Below are 17,982 nucleotides of genomic sequence, written 5' to 3' on the forward strand. Positions count from 1 at the left end.
CAGGTGTTCAGAGGGCAATGAATTTTTCCAGAAAAAAGTTAATTAAACTTACAAATAATTGTACATATGTTAATGTGCATTTATGCTTTACTACATTATTTTTTAGTATTTGGATTACTTTGTGTGATTAGAAGTTTAAAGGTTGTGAGATATAGCACATGACGCAGTAATGCTTGCTTTCTTGACAAGTGATAAGATTGCTATCTTAAATTTGCAAGGAAGTACCTGAATATTGTGGTTTAGCCCCAGCCAGCAACTCAGCACCACGCAGCCGCTAGCTCACTCCCCCTGCCCTGGTGGGATGGGGGAGAAAATCGGAGGAGTAAGAGTGAGAAAACTCCTTGGTTGAGATAAGAACAGTTTAATAATTGAAATAAAGTAAAATAGTGATGATAATAATAACGATATAATAATAATAGTAATAATAATATACAAAGCAAGTGATGCACAATGCAATTGCTCACCACCCGCCAACCGATACCCAGACAGTTCCCGAGCAGCGATCCCTGCTCCCCAACCAACCCCCCTCAGTTTCTATACGGAGCATGACATCATACGGTATGGAATAGCCCTTTGGTCAGTTTGGATCAACTATTCTGGCCATGCCCCCTCCCAGTTTCTTGTGCACCTGGCAGAGCATGGGAAGCTGCAAAGTCCTTGACTAGCATAAGCAGTACTCAGCAACAACTAAAAACATCAGTGTGGTATCAACATTGTTTTCCTGCTAAATCCAAACCACAGCACTATCCCAGCTACTAGGAAGAAAATTAACTCCGAAACCAGGACACTGGTTTTTAAAGCAGGCGAAAGTATTACTGATCGAGAGCAAAGGTCGGCAGTGGAGAATGGAGCCCTCATTTTGGATTTCAGTTCTTTTACTTTGAGATACAGAGCTCAGAGCTAGAGTCACTGAAATCTTAATTTTTCTCAGGAAGTCAAGTGCTGTATTACTTATACAAATTCATGATCTTGTTTGTCTCTCCAACCATAAAGCAGAAATAATAGTATTTTTTCACTCCTTACTAATGTTGTGTGGCTAGTTAACACAGTTTTTATACTTTTTGAGGAGGAATATAATACCATTCTGTAAACAAAAATGAAACTTCATAGTCCTTCCCTTATTTTGTCTATTCTATTATGTTTGTCTTTGACAGTATTAATATGAAGATCTTTTACTTCCAAAATTCTCTGGAAAGATATAATGTTAAAATGAGTATCATAGCAAGGTTGGGTGTTGATTTGGAATATTGGCTACTCTCAGTTAATAAATACAGTACACTCAACAAAACTAGAATCAAAAGCAGTGATGAGCATAGGCTATATTAAAATTGAGTCACAAACAGAAACTGATACTGATTTGACTATTTGTAATTGCTTTAGGGCACATGAAGAGAAAATGGGAAGAAAGACTGAAGAGAGTGGAGGAACTAGCGTCACACTATGAAAGAAACCCTCTTCCTCCAGTTTATAGACCAAGACTGTCCAAGCCCTTTCTGCCATCCTCTGTTTGGAAAATATTTTGTCGGCAGGCTGAAGCTTTCAATTTTGTAAAAACCTGCAAAGAGGTAAATTACTTGTTAGGTGAATGCTTCTACTCTTTAGGTACTTTTCAAGCTTGGTTGACAGTATAGTCTTTATCAGATTGCAAGATGGTTTTTCTTCTCTCTTTTTTTTTTTTTCCTCCCCAATCCTGAAACAGCAAGTTTTTTTGTTTGGTTTGTTTTTTGTGGGTGGTGGTTTTTTTTGTCTGTAGGAGATCATGCTACACTGGAGGTAGCTCTAAGAAGTACTAGTTCTAACATACAAATTGATATGTGGTGTTAACCTTGAACAGTAAAAGTGCTTTTTAGTAACATTGTCGTGATAGATTTGTTCCTTCTGACGATAAGGAAGCTGTCAAGTTTGGCGGGAGAATAGGAAGGTAGTGAGAGATGAGTAGGAAGAAAGAGGAGGGAAAAAATGAGGAAGAAAAAGAGATAAACAGGAGGCAGGGACAAAATAAAAGCAATATAACTCTCCAATGGCATAAGAGTAGCAAGTTCACATGATAAGAAGTGATGAGCCAAATAAATTTTATGCAAAATGTATTCTCTGTTTTCAGTTCTCTGCATTTAATACTTTTCAAACTGCTGCTTTTAAAGAAAGTACCAGGGTTTCTTCTCACTGTTTTAGGTGTTTAAGTAATCCTGACAGTCTGTTTTCCAAAATGCACTCTCAGTGGCTTGGCAGTGGGGTTTTTTTGTTTGTTTTCTTTTCAGATTCCCATTTTTGGATTTAAATAATATAGTGTGTAAGGAATCTTCCACTGTCTGGAGAAGAGGAGGCTGAGGGGAGACCTTATCGCTCTCTACAACTACCTGAAAGGAGGTTGTAGTGAGGTGGAGGTTGGTCTCTTCTCCCAAGTAGTTAGTGATAGGACAAGAGGAAATGGGCTCAAGCTGCGCCAGGGGAGGTTTAGCTTGGCTATTAGGAAAAATTTCTTCGCGGAAAGGGTAGTCAAGCACTGGAACAGGCTGCCCAGAGAGGTGGTGGAGTCACCATCCCTGGAAGCGTTCAAAAAACGGGTAGACGTGGCACTTTGGGACATGGTTTAGTCTAGTCTGCCCTTAATTGGTTTAGTGTGGACTCAGTAATGTTAGGTTAATGGTTGGACTGGATGATCTTAAAGGTCTTTTCCAACCTAAACGATTCTGTGATTCTATGAATATTTGCTATAAAGCCATGTGCTGCCATCATATCCATAAGACTGTTCCTTTCAGAGTATTGTTCCTCCTCCCATTAGATGCACTTGCCACTGATCAGAAAAAAGACGCCTTCACAAGAGAAAACAGAGTTTACATTAGTGCACAGCAAAGGAAAGCTTCAAATTTTTACTGATGTAACTGAAATCAGAATGATGTTCTCAATTAAAAACAGATGCTGCTTGGGTTGAAAAAGTGTAAGTGATCTACTTATATTTTTCTAATATTTATGAACCTTTGACCAAAGAAATTAATGTCAAATAGGAACTTCTGAAGGCTTTAACTGGTTCTTTGAACAAAAAAACTTCAATGTTTTTATTTTAAAAGGATGTTCATGTATTTGCCTTGGAAAAGAACACACAAAGTGGACAGAGGTTTTACCTTGTGACAACATATAAAGAACTTTGGTTTTATTACACGTGAGTATTTGAAAAGGTACCCTATTTGTTACTATAAGATAGTAGTATACTGGATATAGTATTATCTCGTAACAGCTGTTACTGGATAGCTATCCCCAGTAGCCATCTGCTGCTCTGACTAGCACAGAGCTGTAATGGGTGGCCTGAGGTTTGATCTTAGCCATGGGGGAAATCTTCATAAGGACAAACCAATCTATTGTATAGTGGGTTTCAACTTTCTTTTGAGTTGCAGACTGCATTATTTCCTGTGAATTAAGGACCCCATCTACTGAACTTAAATCTAATAGCAGTAGATTTTTTTTCTGCCGTCAGCTTTCCTCAGGGGATCATACCAACACGTGACAGAAACATATTTTTACAATTACTCATGTATGAGTTTAAACGGGCATTAATATAAATGTCTGGTTACCGATTTAAGATTTTGCATTTGTCTGATGTAGTTTGAAGTATTGACAATTTGATCACTTGCTGAACTTTTTTTTCCTTTTTTTTTTTTTTTAATAATAAACCATTTGGTTATGAAGTAAAAGAAATCTAAGGGTCAATTTTTATATGAAAAGGAAACTTGATTTTTTTTCTCAATTTGAGATTAATGAGATTAATTTTTAATTTAGTTGGAAAAAAGTCTATGTAATCTCATTTTTAGTGCTTAAGACATATGAGTGATAACTTAATAAGTTTTCTACTGTAGTTTCGATCATTCCTTAAATTCTCAACAGCATTTCTGTTGACAGTATTTATTATAAGACTTGGGCGGGGATGGGGAGGAGAATACTTTACAAACTTAAATTCTAGGCCAGACAAATATCTTTGTTGATATTTGATGCTGAATTTAGTTAACGAATTTTTCAAAGCATTATAGGGCTGCTACTTTTTTTTGGGTGGTTGATTGAAAAATAAAAGAATATTTAGGACTTGGGGGATCCTTGTTTGCAACTGATGAGTATGTATAATGTTTATCATGAGAGGTTGTGATTTTTGTTTTTCTTTAGGAAAGGTTATAAAACAAGTCTTATGCATTGCTATGAAGTAATTCCTGAAAAAGATGCTTGCAAACTTTATTTTGATTTGGAGTTCTACAAACCAGCAAACCCTGGTGCAGATGGCAAGAGTATGGTTGCGAAGTTAATTGAGGTAAACTGAACCAAAGTCATGTTTTAGATTAATATGAATTTGTTGTTGATTTAATATGAAACCAAAGTATTTGCCACTTTATCTTGATTATTCTGTAGTAAAATGAAAAAGAATTGTAGACCTAGTGGTTATTTTTAATGAAGTAAAAAGTACTGGTTTAATTAAAGCAAAGGTTCTCTCCTTTAAGTGAAAGGAAAAAATAGAGAATGATGGTTGTTGAAATGCTTGTATATACTGTAGGTTTACTGATACGGTAAGTTTGCTTTTGCAGATTGTTTTATGTGTTCTGCCACTTCAAAGCTGTAAAACTGAGAGAGTGTTCAGGTATTCTTTAGAGTAGCATGAATAAAAGTTCTATTCAGATATTCCTCAGTTCATTTCCTTTGCCAGCTGGTGCAGTCATCTGTCAAGGCTTAGATAAATCCCTCCTGGGTATCTTCAGATGGCAGTTCATTGCAGTTGAGTTAAATGATGATGTAGAGAACATCAGGTGACTGCACGTATCAGTTTGGTATCTAAAGTTAAATATCTTTGCTAATTACCAATTTTATTAAATAGTGCAGATTTCCATTCTATTGCAAATTTTGTTGGAAAATGAGCTTCACTGCAAATTCAGTATGACAGAGGTGGAAAATAAAGCAGGTTTTTAGAAGAATATCTTCTGTTCCAATAAAACCTTTTTGTGAGCAGCCATTTATTTGTGAGACTTCTGATGCTTAACGTGTCCCTAGCTAGAAAGGAAAGAAAGAAAAATATGATCAAGGTTTTTCCTTCGTAAAGAACCCTTCATTGATACAGAATCCGAAGGGGCTTACTGCATTGCGGATCAGTTCTGAAATCTGGAGATTCCTCAGGTCAAGAAGAGAACTTTGGATTTGCTGGGTGGGGGATCTGAGATGCTAAAATCCTAAGCTTCCAGACCCTCAGGTTCTGAGTCCCAGTCCTAAACATGAGTAATCATTAGCTTAGATTATAGAAGGTTTTTAGATCTATTTTAGAGCCAGACATCTTATGTTTTCTGCTTAGTTAGTGTTCAGTGGGTCATACCAATGAAGTTAACTAAATCATAACAGTGAATTAGCATACCAAGCCTTTATATCATGACAGCTTCTATCTTCCATTCTAGGTAAGCATGCATTACAAACATGGTCAGTGTGAGTGTGAACTGCTTTGTGGTGGAAAAAACCAGAAGATAAAGCCACTAAATTACACTTTGACCTGAAAAACTGAAAATCTGCTCAGCTTACCACTGTCAGTATATGCAGTGACTTGCTTATTTCAGGAAATACAGTCTGTGTCAAATTTGGTTAAAATTTGCTATGTTATGAGTTAGTTTGAATTAAATTAATTGTATGCTCAAAATGAGAAATAAACTTAAAAATAAGATGTAGAATCTGCATTTTTGTTTTATAGATACCACTATTAAAAATGTTAGAGAAAGTAGCCTAATGAATGTTTATCATTTCAGCTTGTCAGCCAAAAATTAAAAGAACTTTATGATGTAAATTGTTCAGCCAAAGATGTCTTGAATTTAGATTCCAGTACTGATGAAAAATTTAGTCGACACTTAATATTTCTACTCCAAAAGGCTGCATTTAAGGATAATACTCATGTTGGTAAGTGTGTTCTTCTCTCTTACACCTAGAAATAAAAGGTGAGGTTTTGACTTCGTACAGTGCCATCTCACATTTGGATATTAATTTTAATAGAATTATATGTGGAAAGAAATATGTATTCCCAGCAGAAATGACTACCTGTTTATATTTCATTAAGCCTCATTATTTCCCAATTAATCTTCTACTTCCTTTTTCTATAATTAGCATTTGTGTTTGCAAAAATGTAACTTTCTTTGTGCCTGTATGTTTTATTTACAAAACTACTGGCAAGACTGGCTTTTGGCTTGAAAATTGCTTTACAGTGTGACTATGACTCCTTAATTTCAGGTCTTAGCAATTAAAGCTACGATTATTTGCTCTAAATACAGTTGGTTTGAGCTCAGCGCTGGGTCAGAAAGGCAGGACGAAGATGGTTCCAAGCCACCTGTGCATAAACATGATTAAGAGAAAGCCAAAAGCAATTTTAATTATTGATGTTAGTTGGGATTTCATGGGATATGGAACACAAAGAATTGCCAGTTCAGGGTTGTCTTGACTCCATTTTTAAAATAAGTATAATAATACCTCCTCACTTCACAGAAGTATTTTGAACATACTTTTATGTGAAGCACTGAGGTGCTAGCGGTGAGCATTAAAAAAAGTTAATGTTGAAATTCGTAATTTCTTCTTGTATATATATTCTGTATGGTGTGCAGCAAAGCAGGCTTATAGACATACATTGAACAATGAGGGCACAATAGAATATCAGCTGAGTTTTGTCCAAGTGAAGCAGGAACTGATGGAAAACACCTTGCCCAGTGGTGGAATGAAAATCTCTATCAAGCTGCAAATGCAGAAGTTTGGGTTATTAAACATTGCACCTGCAGCCTTGGTTTTGTAATTTCTTAGTATTTGAGTGTTTGATTTTGTAACCTTTTGTTCCTTATTGTGTTTGTTTCAAACAAACACATAGGGTGAGGGAGAGGAAGCAGAAACGCTACTATATAGTACCATACTAATAATCTCATGGGCTAGTAGAAGAGATGAAATTTAGATTTGTGGCATTTAGCTCCACTGTTTGTGTTCAGAAGGAACTGTGACAACAGCAGCAGGATTACACGTATCGGAGAGAAAGAAATTATGTGCTTTGTTACTGGGTTTGCACTGGCAGTAGAATAGGAAGAGTTGAGGATGTTGGGTTCATAATTTTGGTCCCAGTCAAGTTCCGGCTTTTATTCTGCTGTCTGCTTGGTCACAGTCTGTCTGATTGTCTTCACGCCCAGTGTTTCTTTTCCTTTCTCACCCTTACCTCTTTTTCTAGCTCTGCACCTTCCCTCCTTCCAGTCTTGAGCAAAGCTTATACTGTATTTCTTCTTTTTTTGTACCTCCTGTGTTTTTTAAGTAGCTTCTTACTGTGCACTGTGTGTGTCCTAGCAGGGGATTGTAGAGAGCACAGGGAAGATGGGCTCTTTGCTTTTAGTACTTAATGACAGCACAGTGATGCTGTCATTAATGACACAGTGCTGGGCTACTTTCTAGCCCAGTACAGCATTAGAGAAAATCTTATTTTCCTTTTGAATTGTCTAGTTATTTCATGGGGAGAACACACATACTGTGGATCAAAGTTGTATGGGTTTGACCCATGTTTTGTGTTGCTCCGAGGAATCAGCTATGAAAGGTCTTGTCAGTGTGAACAGCTGGAGGAGTAGAGCAAACTGTAAGGAGAGGCTGGATCTTGTAGGCCTGCGTGCACGTACAAAATTTTTTTTCCCCAAATATTTTTAATATACGCACGTGGCCCATGGCCTAATCATCACTTCAGGCCAAAATTCAGATCCATACTCCAACACAGAGGCCATAGGATTTCTCAGAACCACTTTTTCCCAGCTTTGACATAAAAAAAAATGTTTCTCATTCTTAGGAGCAGTGGAATCTGTGTCCCTAAACCTTTTGAGGAGTAGCTCACATGGCAAGCTAAGCAGATTGTCAAAGTTATAAGCAAATGCTTATAGTATTGGCTGCCAGCCCCAAGCGTGACACGGAGCAGTTATTTCTTATGTGACACCGTGGCAACAGCTACAAACCCCAAAGACTTAAATGGGCTTACTGCAATTTTTAGTTCAAAAGTATGGTCTGTAACTCCTCTGCCACTATAAAACTCTTAAGTAATAATGGATGATAAATAATTTGGTATGACAGCAATTTTAGCCTGTGATCTTGATGACTAAATTACATTAGTCAGTTCTTTTCAGTAGAAGCTTGAACTGTTTATTCTAGTCTGTTAGTTGTGTTCTGTGTCTCCACCGTGATGTGAATTTGACATGTTTAGTCAGCCTTAAAATACATTTAGAGATTGTGTATTTATGTTCTGCCTTTGCCTTTTCAACAAGATGTTGAAACTGCAGTAAAAATTGATTTTTTTTTAATAATTGATATGTAAATGTCAGTGTTAAATTCTTGCATGTTACCAATAATATTACACTCCAGACATTTCATTAATGCATTTTACTAATGTGCTTGACAAACCTGGCTTAAAGCATATTAGCTTTGTACTTTGTGCAAAATAGTCTGCTGTAGGAAATAACTAAAAATGCGGCTAACTTCACAAAGTAATTTCACAGAATCTATATGAAAATATATACATTCTTTGAGGTGACGGAAAGATTTTGTCTAATATTAAACTTAAAAGGGTTAATAAATTTTTCAGACACATTCAAGTGCTGTCTTTTTAAAATTCATCATCGTGGTGTTCTGACTAATAAAAATTACTTTAAGATGAGTTAATGGTATTCATGTGGGATAAACTAGAATATGAACTTGGATGATATTGTTTCATAAACATGTCAGGAGTCATGCACAGAGTGCATGGGCTTAAAATTAAATGTGATTAGATTAAAGATTAAAAACTTGTAGTTTATAATATTTGGAATTAGTTACTAGATAGAATTAAAATACAGGGACTGAGTCATAGCTCATGTAAGAAAGTACAGGAGATCATGTAGATCCACAGGAAAGCTGTGGAGACCAATGAATTTACATTGATCTACACAGCTGACAAATCCCAAATGTAAAAATGCAAAGTACAGTCAAGGATCAAAAGTGTGAAATGCAGGGTTTGGTTCCCACATCTGACCAGTTAGGAGAAATGGGAAGAGAGAAAACACAGGTGTGTGTGAATGATAACAAACTAACTCCCAAAACAATCTTTCACTGACAGAACCCTTGCTATTCTGACACCAGAGTGATGGTTACTTAAGTACACACAAAAAAAGGAAGTGGTCACCCAGGACTTTTAAAGATACTTTGAGTTTTATGGTAATTGAAATAAACTTCAGTTCTCAGATAGGTACATTTTCTCCCTGAAGATCCGAGTAACTATTGTTATAAACCGAAGAAATTCTGTGTGCATATTTGAACACAGAGTTAAAATGCTGTCTATGACTATGAATCATTTGTACATCTCAGCAGTCCTGTAATGAATTATGAGGATGGTGGTACTGATGCTTGATACACTGAGTCATTCTGCTGATATGTAGCATAGGAGGACAGACATTTCATACTCTTTCAGGTTCCTCACTGAAGCTTCATCCAACAACTGCAGAATCCTCCTTGCCAGTATTCCTTCTATTTCATAGTTTTTCTTCCACATCTGTATTTATTCTATTCTCTTCTTTCTCTCTGCAAGTAATTTGACCATGGTTTTTACTTGTCTGTCTTTGGTTACCATCTAGCAGAGCCTGGAGGTACAGTGGGAGTTGAATTACAATACTGGGAGTTTGAAAAGTCATTACAAAATACTTTTGTTGAAGTAATTTGTTCGAGTGAGCCCTGGTCAAACTCTTACATCAGTTAATACACCGTGAAGCTGCAAGTAAACCTTTTTAATCATTCTGGAAGTGAAATTAGGGAAAGCAGTAGTGAGAAGACCAATCACAAGCTCTTCAGAATCCAAAATCTGAGCTTGTTAATGTCATTGCATGTTATCGTTAACTACTGCAAAAATATTCAGCTAAATGATTAAAAACTACCTATGGGTGGATAAAAACCCCAAGTTGTTTAATAGCAAAGTTATATGAATGCTTTCTTCATGTATTGAAGAGTTTCACTAAGTGGTACTTGAAATATTAAATCAAACTACATTTTATAAAGGACCTTGACTACTTATTTTTCGATATCACTGTCAGTAACAAAGTGGTCCTACATTAAGCATTTGAGTAAGTCATACTATTAACAGCCTAGTTCATATGCAGAAATGTTCCTGCTAAGCTAGCATAAAGACCCAAACTGAACTTGTTCAGTAAGTTTCTGACATTCTGGTGCAAAATTCAGGTTCACAGAAATTTCAGTGCAAAAGTCTTCTTCGTGTTAACCATTAAGTCAAGATCATTTGTGCTCCAAGCATGGGAGCAGCTTGAGATCTTGTCTGTCAGAGGCTTTAGTAACTGCAATGGTACAGGTGTTGGGATGGGTAGGAGAAATTCTTTTGAAAGATACAAAAGACATTTATTTCAATTTTGCACTTTTATCTGGGACTTCTTTGAATTTAGTTTGGGAAATTGTAGTGACAGCCTATGCATTTCTGTTTCATTATGTTGTCTTTATTTCTAATGAGGTGATTGCCAAGCCAACTCACTGCTCAGTTCTCTCTGTTCTCGGTAGAAAAATTGCAAAGGGGAAGACTGTGGCTGTATGATACAATTAATATACGCTCAACTGTTTATTTTCTTGTGTTTAAAAAAAAAAAAATTTAGTAAAACTTCTTGCTAAGCATGGATTTCTTAGTTACTGACCAGAACCATTTTGTGCGCTGGGCTGGTCCAAAAGACTTTTTTAAAAAAAAAAAATCCAGAAGGGGAACCCTCCGCCCCAAACTCCAACCACTTCCATCTTGGCTGTTTTGAAAAATGTTTGCACAGGAACTGTTATGTTCTTTTTTGACTTGTAAATGACATTATCTGCTTTGGGGTTTTGTTGGTTTGTTTTTAAGGTAACTTTGTGAGAACGATTTTGCAGCCTGCCATAAGGTTAATGGAGAGTAAAGCTGCTGCTGTGATTCCAGAAGAAGGGGCAGGACATGTCTTCCAGTGTTCTGCAGAAGCAGTTGGATTAGATGGTTCTCTTACAAACCCCACAGCTGTCGAAGATGCTTCCAAAGGCTGGCCAGCCATTGCTAGCCAAACAAAGGATATGGAAACATCACACCAGGGAGAAAATTCAGATTTTTCCTTTCTAATAGTAAATGATAAAGAAGGACACGAGCAACTTTTTGTGGATCTAGGTAAATATAAGAAGCGATTTTAAACCTCTTTGGGATGCAACAAAGGTTAAGAAATGAGATGTTTCTTAATCTTTGATTACAGACAATAATAACAAGAGTGTTCTTCTTGTTGTCCCTGTGGTCAGAATTTAAACCAAATACACATGCTGAAACTGATCATAAATGCTGTACTTGAAGGAGCCTCAGATTCTTGGTCCATGGAACTTCTTATCTTACATTTAATTATTTTGTTCTGAAGCTTGAAGAAACTCTTGCCACACAAGACTTTCTAATTTTGTTCCTAAGGACTCAGTGCTCCTATTTGGATTAAAAGAGGATAGTATATATTGCATTTTTGTCATTTCAGTTGGATTAGAAGTTGCTTAATTATAGAACAGGTCTTACAGCTGTGGCCTTCTGTGTTGCTCTACATGTATGAATTGAGCCTTCTTCCCATTTGGAATGGCAGTTGTTAGGTTTTAACGGCAGAATAACAAACTTTGGGTTGGGCACTTCATGCCCCAGTTGTACTTAGCATATTCATGGTAGTAAAATGTTTAAAATCTCCAGGAGCACAACACCCATAGTCAAACTAAAGTTTGAAAGTTCCACCCTTCTCAATCTCCATATCTGGTTTCTCTGGTTTTTGCCCTAAGTGAAATGAAAATAGCTCAGCATGCTTTTGTACAGCAGTGTTTTACATGCTTGAGGGCTGTTTATCATGGTTTTTCTCAGATGTCTCTGAAGACCCCCCCCCCCCCCCCCCCCCCCTTTAAAATTCTTCTTATGGAATTCAGGATCACTTTTCTTGCTGGCCTCTTCAGTGTGTCTGATTTGTTGAACCATAATCCCAAAGTTGCCCCTGAATTAGGCTTCTCCCTTACTGATTCAAAATTCCTTCAAGCATATTCGTGAATGGAAATTAAACAAATTGTTTGCTGTGTCACTTCACCTTTTAAGAATTTGCTGTTAGTCCCCCAAAATTACCGATCCTCAATATTTATGTTGTTACACACATTACCTCAAAGCTGCAAGGCTAAAATCAAAATACTGAGTTACATCACAAGGCTGCAAGTGATAGAAAGGGATGTGCCATTCTTGTTGTATGAGATCTTTTAGTTCCTTTATCTTCATGAGAACTAAATGTAACCCACAAATAATGCACCCGCATTCTTAGATTAGGTGATGTTTACAGTACCTGTTCATTTTATTTGTTGTTTGTTTTTGAGATTAAATTTTCTTGATACATACTTCACAGTGTACTACGCAAAAAAGGTACACAAAACCCAGGAAGTTTGATGAATATGAAGTACTTGCTGGTTAAAATATTTGTGTAGCTTTTTATGCTCAGCTGTATTTCACAGAGTTAATGTGAAAGCACCATTTTTTTTTATACTGAAAGAAACTTTTAGCAATTATGTCAAAAGGATTAAAATGCCTGTGTAGCAGTGTTGAGTGTCTTAATTTTTCTATGACATAAAAATGTACATGTGTGCATGATCTTGCTTTGCTGCATTTCTTCTATGGGAGGTGAGCTGAAGTCAGTAAGTGTTTTTGTCCATTCCTTAGACCCTTAGCTGGGTCTAAGGAAAATTGTTTAATTTACAAGTAATAAGTATCTTAAATCCTAGCCAGCATTGTTATGTTAAGAAATACTTGTTTTCCTGTAGGAGTTTATACGAGGAACAGAAATTTCCGGATGTATAAATCATCAAAAGCAGGAAAAAATGTGATTCTGAAGATAGCAGACGATAATAAGTTTGTCCCTAACTGTGAAGAGAATGTTTCCTTGGAAGAAGCATATTTTCTTTCCTCTTTGATCTGCAACATCAGGTAATGGTTTAATTCCAGTGGAATTTAAAATATTTTAAAATACATATTTCAGTGATTTTTCTCCTGCAGCAGTTACGAATAACTACTATCAATGGGCAGTTATTCTGTGAACACTGTTACACTGTAATATAGGAGTTGCCAGTAGAATTCCTTGTTTTTAAAGAAAAAATTTCTTGGGACTTTTTTTTTTTTTTTTTTTACCCTACCTTTAAATTTTAAAGAACACAGAAAATGTCGTACGACTTCTGAGTTGTGCCTCATTTCTCTATACGCACTCAAAATGCCAAAATGTAGCCATTATTAAGTGTGGTCAGATTCTGTATAGTTCTGAAAGGAAAAATTACAGATTTCCGGTCAACTAAATATGAAGAGTCTAACTATTTTCTAAAGTATGAATTAAAAAAAAAAGGTATTTTTGTACGTGTTTACTTGCATACCAGATTTCCCATTTGGTACAGATACCTCCTTAGGCTCGCTACTGGTACATATAATAATCAAGCTTTCTGTATCTAATCTAAAGCTCCCTTATATCTTGCCCTGGACTGACTGTATCTTCAGCTGATCCCAGTCATTACTGTAGCAGAAAGAAGGTTAAAATGGTACATCCCTCTGTATGATGTGTAATATGTTTATTACAAACATATATTTATTGTGACTTCAATTTTTATATCCTGAAATGTTCATTGTCTTGAACTGGTGCCAGTAGCCCCGCAGCATACATCGTGCAGTGTATTCAGATCATTGGTATCAGCTGAGTCTGTCATGTATGTGGATGAGAAATTCTGCTGTGCTGCATTTAGTCTTCTGTGATCATCTGGCTTCCAGCTAGTAATGTGGCAAAGAAAAGCAGTTCATTGCGGAAAGCAAAACAAAAAAGGCTGAAGCCTTTCAAAGGGTATATATGCATAAATATTACGTCTAGAGCAAATACTGCAGTGGACCAGACAGAGTGTGGATGAGCAGTCGCTAAATGGCTGGGTCCTGGGATTTTTGCCAGGAAACAGATTTTGCCGTTTGAAGGAGGAAACCCTGCCCCTGCTACTGTCAGTCAGAGGAAACTGTCAAAAAGAGAAGAAAAAGTGCATACAGAATCACAGGATGGCTGAGGTTGGCAGGGACCTCTAGAAGTCGTCTGGTCCGACCCCCTGCTCCAGCAGGGCCACCTGCAGACGGTGGCCCAGCGCTGTGTTGTGTTATGCCACACTATATGATGTTATACCATGCTCTGTTATGCTGCCGTAATCACACATTTTCCTTTGTACTCTCTCTTTTCTTCAGAGCAAGGGATGACACAAAAGTTCTGTCATCTGGCTTTGCAGAGGAGGAGAGAAAAATGCCTGCCTTTTTAAACAGTAAAACTACCAGAAGCAGTAGAGGTACTTCAAGCTTTTTCTACTGTATAGAAAAAAATGTTCTCTTAAATTAGAGGTACTGTGACTCAGACACCTGATAACCTTTGCTTTTCTTCAGCTCGGTTTCTGCAGGATGCAGAGTACGGCTGTACTGAAGGGTGCTCTGCAGCACCTGAATGCCATGTACCCTCCTCTCCACTCCCATAGCTGTCATGCTTTGTCCCGGTTCCCTCTGTACTGGGGGTGGGGAGCAGTTTAAAGAGCTACAGGAAATTAACACTGGATTTATCCCTGGTTTATTTAACAATTTGGTGTGATTCATGTACATTTTCTGTCTGTGGTCTATATATAATGTGTAACAATTACATACTACAATGACAAAACCAGTATGTATCTGTTGTCTTTGTTTTAACAGATTCCATGGAAGGTTATCAGCATTCACCATATCCAGAAATTGATTATTTTGTTCGTTCTTTGATTAATAAAGATGGGGTGCAAGGAGGTAAAGACCACTTTATTATTTACAAATGAGTATTCTGCAGCAGTATTTTTAAAGAATTAATTATTCCCCTCTGTCCCCAGGGATACGACAATGGAATTATTTCTCTCTGGAGGAAATACTTGTGTATGATATTTCTGGATACCGTTGGTGTGAAAATATCGGAAGAGCTCACAAAAGTAACAACATAATGTATGTTCTTTAACTATTCACTGTCCACTTTAAAACAGATTTATTTACTTACCTGCTCAACTGTTAGTCTATAAAAAATGCTGAAAAACTCTTATGGATAGAATTGACACCTGTTACAATTTCTGCTCTCTTGCTCTGTGGGGATACAATGCCTTTTTTTTTAAAAAAACCAAACCAAAACAAAAACAAAACCCACCCCCACTCCCCCCGAATTTACTTTGTCATAAATGAACTTGTATTTCTAATATGTCTATGAAGTAATCTTCATGCTATTTAAAATATGTGCCTGAAGATGCTAACATATACAAGTCCAAGTATGTTAAAGCTATTAAGTGGTACTGTGCTTTGACGCTTCTTAGCTAGGAAGCTGAACAATCAGAAATAAGATAAAAAAACCAGACCACTTTTAAATTCATTTACAGTGCATCTTAAATTACATTCTTATGTTACTAAAATGACAAAGGTAACTCCTGCCACTGCTTCAGTCAAGATGAGTTTTGCTAGTGGCTCTACACAGACTCGGACTTCTTACAGTTCTAGCAAAGTAAGTGTTGAAAAGTCAGGTTTTTTAGATTACATTAGAATTGCAGTATATCATTAGTAGAAATATTTTAACTTAAAAATAACTGTACATAACATTTAAAATAACCTAAAGATAAGGAATGTGGTTTTGAGAAATATAGGTATAAATCCCCCCACAGCCACTAGGCTAGATGAACCTGGTGTTTCTAAAGCACAGCTGAAAAAGCTGGGCTGTCTAATCAGTTGACAGGAAATAGTGATTTTATCTGGCTTTTATAATGAAGTTATCTGTAACAGCAGCAGCAACAAAATCTTATCTTACAGTTAGGTCCCCATATACTAATTGTACTTTAATGACTTTTTCTTCCAAGCTTAATGTAGTGAAGTTAACTAAATTTCACTTTCGAATGTTAGTCTTAAAAGAAATATATTTTAACTTAAGAAGCCTGAAGTTTATTAAAAAATAACAAACTGTACACAAAAAAGTATGTAGTAAGTATGTCAGAGTATGAAAGCAATATCCATAGATGGGGACAAACAAAACCTGTTCATTTAGCATCAGAGCTTCCTAGTGCATGCATTCACTTCACTTATGTACTGTTACTAAAAACTAAATTATTTCATTCTTAGGATTCTGGTAGATCTGAAGAAGGAAGTCTGGTATCAAAAGTGTCACGATCCAGTCTGCAGAGAAAAAAACTTCAAATCACAAAGTATGTATTCTGTGATTTCAAAGCAATTATACTTAATACTTTGTGGCATGTTAACTTTACTTAATGCCGTATATTTGATTTAGGTTTTCCATTACCACCTCGGATATGTCTCCCTTTTCTTTTCAAAGAGGTACGTTTTGGTTTTGTCCTATCGATATGCTAAAGTTCTTGTGAGTAAAGCTGTCTCTGCAAGTCATTGAAAATCCCCACTAACACAGCACGTTGAGCTCCACACATAGTTCCACTGGCACAGAATAGCTGCCCAGAGCAGCTGTGCTGGTGTCGTAGCTCCATATATTTGTTTTTAAGTTCTCCAGCAGCAGATCTAGCACAAAAGCTGTCAGCACAAATAAAGTGAAGTTACTGGAATAGCCTAACTTCAGCTGGGGCTAAAGATTTTCTTCTCTTTTGGTCTGAACGGCAGTTCCCAGTGCATAAACCACAAGAACCACTATGGGCGCAGAATGGAAAAGCAGCCCAAGTTAAGGTCTCCTGTGCATGTTTGACTGCATGCTGGGCCAGCTAAAATAGAAGTGCTCCTGGAACACTTGAGTCAATCAGAGTCACATTTAAGTCAGCGACCCTCAAATTTGAAGTTCACTTAACTCCATTTTAGTGTATCAGAGCAGTTATTTTTACCCACATGGATAGAATGTTTAAACCGACCCGATAATGCACCTAGATTCTAAGCCCTGAACATAATAGTTTTTTTCCCACTGAGTAGGCAGTAAGAGTTGGCATCTTTGCAACTTTTAAATTTACACTTTACACACTTCTAAATTTCATACTGCAGAATGTCACATTAAGCTCTACTTAAGCAGACCATCAATAGCTATTAGTGTTATTTCATAGAAAGTATAATTTAAATGCATTTTCAGATCCTGACAGTATCTTTAAACAGACACTAAAATTAGTTTTAACCTTGTATTATTTTAAAAAGCTGTATACAACAGACTACTTGTAGTTTGCTAGAAAACCAGCAAATTTCTATTCCTATTACAATAGGGTTCCACAGGGTAACATGGCTATAAAGTAACCTGCTGGAAAATCTGTCTTGTTGGCCAGCTTTCTGTGGTAACTGTTATATGCGACAGTATGGTTTCAAACTTTCAGATCAGAGCAGTTAAAGGTATAAAGACCATTTTCATATGGAATAAATAGTATTCTTGTTTCTAAAAGGAAGAAGAGTGTACACTAATGGATGAAAGGGAGAACACAGAAGAAAAAGTAAAACCACATTCTAATGCATCAGACTTGTCAGAAAGCTCAGCATGTCTAGAAAAAAGCTTGTCTCAAGACTTCCTGTTGTCAGAGAGCGAGTGGAACGATGCAAGCGATGATGCCCATTTCCTAGCAGCTGCTGAAGATGTGGAACTAGCTGAAGCTGCAAATGATAGTCTGAATTCTGCCATGGAAGAAATTCCTGATGAAATTATTTTGGAAGCTTTAAGGAAACAGGATGCTTGCAATAAAGGCAGCAGCTAACCACAGACTTGGCTAGCAACAAAACCTCCTTTAACACAACGTGCGTATCGCATGCCTTCTGTGAAAGGTACTGCAATGTAGTTAAAAAATGCTCTTCCAGAGCTTTAAGACAAAGAACTGAGTAACAAACAAGGATCCTCAGAACTGGCTGATCTTCAGCAAGCATGAGGAGATCATGGAAGATTACACAAGGGCTGAAGAGTACTGGACTGAAAACCTGTCATGAATGCTACTCCAAGC

General features: G+C 36.8%; 1 protein-coding gene across 1 annotated transcript; it reads left to right on the top strand.

The window, feature by feature from the left end:
- The first annotated feature begins 1,385 nt into the window (after positions 1-1,385).
- PRIMPOL (primase and DNA directed polymerase) lies at positions 1,386-17,742 on the top strand. Its single transcript, XM_009488325.2, has 12 exons — positions 1,386-1,565; positions 3,069-3,160; positions 4,153-4,294; positions 5,763-5,910; positions 10,877-11,167; positions 12,817-12,979; positions 14,258-14,355; positions 14,747-14,833; positions 14,914-15,022; positions 16,175-16,257; positions 16,341-16,387; positions 17,437-17,742. The coding sequence occupies exons 1-12, from the start codon at positions 1,386-1,388 to the stop codon at positions 17,740-17,742; spliced, it is 1,746 nt and encodes a 581-aa protein (XP_009486600.2).
- The last annotated feature ends 240 nt before the right edge of the window (positions 17,743-17,982 follow it).

Source organism: Pelecanus crispus, chromosome 4, assembly GCF_030463565.1.
Source record: "Pelecanus crispus isolate bPelCri1 chromosome 4, bPelCri1.pri, whole genome shotgun sequence".
In the NCBI taxonomy this organism is placed as follows: Eukaryota; Metazoa; Chordata; class Aves; order Pelecaniformes; family Pelecanidae; genus Pelecanus; species Pelecanus crispus.

Excerpts from the sequence above, each read along its gene's own strand:
- PRIMPOL (XM_009488325.2), top strand. The coding sequence starts at position 1,386 with ATGAAGAGAAAATGGGAAGAAAGACTGAAGAGAGTGGAGGAACTAGCG. Across the intron at positions 1,566-3,068 it reads TTGTAAAAACCTGCAAAGAG|GATGTTCATGTATTTGCCTT; the intron begins GTAAATTACTTG and ends TTATTTTAAAAG. Across the intron at positions 3,161-4,152 it reads GAACTTTGGTTTTATTACAC|GAAAGGTTATAAAACAAGTC; the intron begins GTGAGTATTTGA and ends GTTTTTCTTTAG.